Source organism: Elephantulus edwardii, unplaced genomic scaffold (genome assembly GCF_000299155.1).
Source record: "Elephantulus edwardii isolate Elephantulus edwardi_28Jun2011 unplaced genomic scaffold, EleEdw1.0 scaffold00055, whole genome shotgun sequence".
In the NCBI taxonomy this organism is placed as follows: Eukaryota; Metazoa; Chordata; class Mammalia; order Macroscelidea; family Macroscelididae; genus Elephantulus; species Elephantulus edwardii.
This window is the reverse complement of record NW_006399805.1, coordinates 11,482,201-11,488,420: the sequence shown is the minus strand read 5'-3', so window position 1 is coordinate 11,488,420 and position 6,220 is coordinate 11,482,201. Positions and strand designations below refer to the sequence as shown.

The following is a 6,220-nucleotide window of genomic DNA, read 5'->3' as shown; positions in this document are numbered from 1 at the left end:
CTTTCTCTTTCTCCCTTTCTTTCTTTTTTCAGTTCTGGGATTCGAAACCACCAGCTGCTGCTTTCATAAATATGCGTAGTCTCCAAGCCCCGTGGGCACTTTTACCCTGTCTTGCAGGATCACTGTGAGTTGTAAACAACTCAGTCAGTTATTTTTAAAGTGCTTGAACTAGTGGAGTCCCTCAGTGTATACTAAGAGCACTGGAGGCACTGTGAGCTTGGACTGCCAAGCCAAATGTCAGCAGTTCAAAGCCATCCACTTACTCCACAAAGGGAGATGAGCCAATGTTCTACCTCAAAGGTCTGTAGCCTGGGAAACCCTTGGTGGCGGTTTGCCTTTGTCTGTGGGGTCTCCGTGGGTTCTGGAGGGGGGGTTGCTTTTGGGGTTTGTTGTTTTGTTGTTGTTCATCACAGGCTTCTCTAAAGTCATTCTTCTCAAAAGCTCAGAAATTGAATGAACAGATCCCTTAAGGACTCTATAAGAACAATATTTCTATAGCCACAAAAATACTTGAAAAATGAACTCAGGGAAGAGAGGAGAAACTCTCCAACTCCCACCTTCCCAAATCTCAAGTTAGAAATGTCGTGAAGTCCTTACGATTCCGTGGCACGGGCCATGAAGTAGCCATACAAGCTGTGGACATCATAGTGAAGGCCCTCATAAAACTCTGTGTCCATGCAAAGTGTTCTCTCAAAAAGCAGGCGGTCTACAACCCCTGTGGGGAAAACCCAGAAGAAAGAAAACCGTCAGTCAATTTCCAGGAAATAATGACCAAATTATCACCTTCTTGGTTAATGTGTTCTGTGCTCATCACCACCCTATGAAATTCATTCCATCAATGCCTCTTCTTAACCAGGGTGTTCAATTAGTGAATGAAAGGAAGGTCTTCAATGAGATGGACTGACATAGTGTTTGCAAGAATGAGTTTAAGCACAGCAGAGATTGTGAGGACAGGACAGGATTGAACAGTTCTCATTTCGTTGAACACTGGATCTCTATGAAGTGGTTGCTACTTGAAGGAAGGAACCTAACAGAATGAACGTTTCATGGAGAAGGTCATTGAAATGAACCTTCAGTCCATCCGTTTACAGGGAATCGTGGTAAAGGAGGAAGTGGAGAAATGTGCTCAGAATGGTGAGCAACTGAGTTGATCTTAAATGTAAGCAAAACACTCAGTGTTTATCTGCACATGTAATCCAGAGGGATTGAGTATATGAAGAGCAAGCATGGCATTGCAATTTGCTGGGGAGGGGGGATTATTTTTGGTAGAGAAGTTTAAAGACTGACAGGAAGGCATGATAAGTTGACCCAGACTTTAAAAATTGGAAAACAGGTTAAAAAGAGGACAAAGAATAAGTTGGAAAAGAAAAGGGTAAATTCTACAAGACACTCAATAGTTTGAAGACAGTCAATTCCCTCCCCCACCTCAATTCTTTACTCCTTCATTGACCAAAATGGAGTAAGGAACTTGGTCCAAGGAGTTCCAATGAAGTGGACGAATCAGAAGTCTCGGGCAGACTGGGAATATTTTCTTTTCAGATGTTACAGAGGATTTTATTTCCTGTCTTCTGAATATAATCTGAGGTCATCTGATTGAGTTCTGTCCAAACTATGGTCAAGCTAGATGCACCCCATCTAGTGCTGTAGTTCATAAATCTAAAGGGTCACATCTTCTGAGTTTTGATTCCACAAGTAGCTCTGTGGCATGAAGATGAGTGGGGTCCTTTTGCTGTGACCCCGATGGAGTCAGTGGAAGTGACCCAACAACAGTGGGGAAGTGAGAGGGTGATGAGACACATCCACTTCCAGTTCGTCTATAACATTTCCTCTGCCCCTCTCGTCCTCTTTGCCTTAGAAACAAAGTACTACGAAAAGGAAGAATAAGCCATAAGAAGTCACTAGATCTACTAATCCCCACGCGGAGGTGAGCCCCGTCTCTCACTGAAGCAGGCTTTGAGTCAATATTACTCTTTGTGTTAATAGACTACGGTACATTCCTACATTCGAGAACTCTATCCTTTTAAATTCCAGGCATAGGTGCTGACCAGAAATAGGGACCCTATGAAGTAGGAAGAACCTAAAAGGAACCTGATTCTTTCAACTGTTCACTGATGATGCTTTTAAAATTACAAAACTATACATCGACTTCACTGGAAGGTAGTTCAGACCTTAGAGTGTTCTGTTGGTGACATGAAATCTATACAGGAACCAATGGTGTTTGGAGGGAGTGGGATGGATGGATGGATGGAAGGAAGAATCTGTAGTTCCATAGAGGAAGTGCTGCCAAGGATGAAATTCAAGCTCAGGCTCCCAATCCCCAGCCTGATGGGTTGTGGTAGCATCAGGAAATCAGAGACCAAGCACGCAGTAGAGACTCGAACAGAGAAAGGACAGGACACTGGGGGCTATTTTAGGCTGGACGTGAAATTCCCATTGACCACACTGAATCTTGCTGCTGCTGAGTACTGTCGAGTCAGAACTGACCTATAGCCGACCTTCCAGCGGGTTTACAGAGGCAGTAATTCGCATGGAAGGAGATTATCCACCTTTCTCTCTCAGAGCAGTTGATGGATTAAAACTACGCTCTTTTGAGTTGACAGCACAATCCCTTACCCTTAAGCCATCTAACTGAAGTTATTTCACACACACGCCATGCCTACATCATTAGCAAAGGGGCAGAAACTTACTTGGAGTGAAAGGAGGATAGTTTAAAGTGTTGGAGTCACACTGGATCTTGGAAGTTTGGAGGTTAGATACTTCATCCATATCCTTCAAAGATACAAAACATTATTGGCAGGTTATTGATGCTGTTGAGACACACTTTGCTGCACTGGAGTTCTGCATAGCTGAGGTCTCCCAGGAACTGGATCAGGGAACCTGAGCCGTCTCCCTCACTTCTGACCTCTGCTTCGTCTTGTACAGATCTGTACTGGAGTGTATCTAAGGTACCTTACAGATTTAAATGGTGTTGGGCATATTTGATAAGCTTATTTCAGTCAGCTAATGAACAGTATTATTTTAATGGTAGTTTTTAATCTCATAAAATGTGAAGATTTTCTTGTTTCTTTCATTATTTCAGTATTGATTTTTAAAAAGTCAAGATAGATTGGTGGGTTCCCCCATCCTTGACCTAGTGGTAAGACGCTGTGCTCCTCTCCCAAAGACACGTAGTTTGAATCTATCAGCTGATAACAGAGAAGGATGGACACTCTCCTACTGTACAACTCACTGCCTCTGAAAACCCAGTCCAGCTGCTGAGTGTCAGCTATGGGCTGGTTCCAATTCAATGCAAACAATAGGAAAAACAACTCTACTGGCTGAATACAAGTAGAAAATGTTACTGACGTTAAAGAAATCTCTTTAAAATGGATGAAAAAGAAGTAATGTGTAATCTGACTAACAGACAATAACAATCTTTCCAATTTCACAGGAATCTCCCACCTGCTGTCCTCTAAACACCACCAAATTGTCACCGAGTTATTCTTTAAAGTTAATCATTAAAGAAGGCTATAAATAATTGCAAGTATAACATCTAATTAAACAGAAACGCTAAACCAAAAGATACAATATTCAGGAAAAAGCTGAGGTAATGGGAAAGTGAATGATAAATCAACCAATCATCAGTTGATAGTGGTTCTAGAATTAGAACTCAGAGCTTTGAGAGTCTAAATTCATGCATTTAGGCTCAGGTTTAAGGAGAATAAATTCCAATATCACTGTGTCCAGCCAACTATTTGATTTATGGACCAAGATCTGAAAATCTGGCATAACCATTCCCAAAGAAAAGTTGATCTCAGGAATGACAACTTACAATCCACACTCCATCAAACTTCAGGGTATTATGGAATTCTTTGAATTGGTCTGTCCACCATGTGATGCTCTTCGGATTACTGAAATCGGGAAAGACTGTGGGATCAGCGGGATAGCCCTAGAGACAAAGAGGAAGGCAGAAGCTGAGCTCAGTAGTCCCTTTGCTGATGTGTGTACTGGTGGTTCTGTGCTTGTGGGGTCAGATCAACACTTCCACAAGGACCCAGATGTTACTTATCCTCTTCGAGTCAAGATCGGACCCTCTCAAACAGAAACTAAACAAAAGCACATGTGACTGTGAAGAGAAAGGAAAAGCAATGGAGAAAATGCATGGAAAACCGTCAAATGTATTTCCTATGGTGGGGGGGTGGAATTAAGTTTCACTGTCACGTTAATGGGAAGAGCTATTTCAAAGACTAGAAAATTAACTCAGCAACATCTCAGAAGAAAATGATTCAATAAAATGTGTTGTAAATTCTAGATCATCTAAATCTGATTTTAAAAATGGCATTTATAGATCATATGTTGAATTTTGGTAGGGGAGAAATCTTTTTTAAAAAGATGGAAAAGATTTTGCGTCTTTTAGGTCAAATATTTCTTTCCAGGGAGCTCTGGTAGCCTAGTAGCAAGAAGCTACAATCCTGAAAGCATGTGGTTCGAATCCACCAGACGCTCCCCTGGAGAAGGGGCAATCTCCTCCTGTGCCACGCGGATCAGATTTGACAGTACAAGAAAAAAAGAGGAGAAAAAGATTATTAGTCGTTTTAATAATGAATAAATATGTATAAAATATTAAAAAATATTTCTTTCCTCTCCCAATTTGCTACCTAATTCTATCGAACAGTACCTTAAAAATTTTTCCACAGATAGGACAATGAGCCATGGTCAAATTACTGAATATTCTAAAACCATAGGATTCAAGCTTCCGTGAATACATTTTTGTTCAATCTCTTTTTGTATGAATTTTAATGAAAGTTTACAGAGACTTAGGGTTTCCATTCATTCATTGTTGCATTTTTCTCCCTGTCCACCTCTCCCTCCTCAATTTGCTGTTCTCTTTGGAAAGAAAAAAAAAATGTATTTGTTTTAATGAGTTTATTGTAATTTAACATTGAACAAACATAAATATAAATATCAAGTAAATGTAGAAATAGATATTTTAAAAGTATCTACAGCTCGACAGCACTTAACAACAATAACGCCAACATAGAGCTCTGTGTGCCTGTGGATAGAAAGTGATGCTACCAAGTCAAAGGTGGGTGACTTTAATCTGCGGCCCCCGGGCTTGGTTTTAATTGTTTTTTGTCAAACATTCTTCTAAGTGGCATAGCACTGTTCTGTCCATTTGCTGTATAGAGGTAACCCATGGTTGCTGTGATGCTAAACACTGTGACACTGATGTGTCAGATGTGATAATGGTTACCCATGGTGGACAGTGTTTGGTGGAGCTCCCCAATTAAAACAAGCTTGGAAGCAGGAGTGGCGGCATCCACTTCCGAAACAGTTTGCCTCCGGAAACTCTATGAACTTGGAGAAACAATGAAAGTTATACAATTGATTAGGTCTTTCGCTCATAGGGTCGCTATAAGTCATCTACAACTCGACGGCACTTAACAAAAACAACAATAATGTTATTAAATGTAAAATTAAATAAGCATAAATATAAATGTATACCAAAATGTGACATATACAAGCGTAAGTGGACATGTTGCTAGGTGTGGGGAGTCTGCCCTCACAGATGGCATTCCTGGGGAAGGAAGCCCAGCCCATTTCTGCACCGTCCTCACCCTGGCAGCCATTCCTCCGTCCACGTCTGAGCATCGCTTTCCGCAGGAAGAGCAGGGGCTGAAGGAAGCCCGACCTCCTTGCCTGGTAATGGGCATGATTTAAGGCAGAAATACCACTTTAAGTGAAGCCACCATTCACCACAGTTAAAAACCATCAAACTGTGATTTTGATTGTGATGTGGCATGAAATTGAAACATAGCACAGACTGTCACAAAGCAAACAAATCCTTCTCGGAGGAAGTGCAGTCAGGTTGGTGCCTCTTAGAGGCAAGGATGGTGAAACTTTGTCTCACATACTTTGGACTCCAAACTCTAAACAAGGCGTCGGTTTCCTGCGCATCTCTGGCTCGCCAGCACAGGCAGGCGGCTGTGTTACCACGTGGGGACTCCCCTTCATCCTCATCTCCCAGACAAGGGAGCAACCACACAACACTAACGAATGACGGAGAGTTCGAGAAACACTGCACAGCACGGAGGAATGTAGAGGACATCGAATCAAGTGAAACAAGTCAGTCAGAAAAGCACAAGCATTGTATAATACCACTGTGAAGAGACAGCAATTGTACTAACCAATTAATTTCAATAATAAAATAAAAGCATTGATAAAGTACATAAAAATATAA

General features: G+C 41.4%; 1 protein-coding gene across 1 annotated transcript in view; it reads right to left on the bottom strand.

Annotated features, from left to right (window-relative positions):
- Window positions 1–6,220, bottom strand: part of MGAM (maltase-glucoamylase (alpha-glucosidase)) — a 103,572-nt gene that overhangs the window by 60,024 nt on the left and 37,328 nt on the right. The window contains exons 11-13 of the mRNA XM_006887237.1: window positions 3,812–3,928; window positions 2,688–2,769; window positions 598–715 (exon numbers count right to left, since the gene is read on the bottom strand). Coding sequence (XP_006887299.1) covers window positions 598–715; window positions 2,688–2,769; window positions 3,812–3,928 — 317 coding nt within the window. The remainder of the gene's footprint in view (window positions 1–597; window positions 716–2,687; window positions 2,770–3,811; window positions 3,929–6,220) is intronic.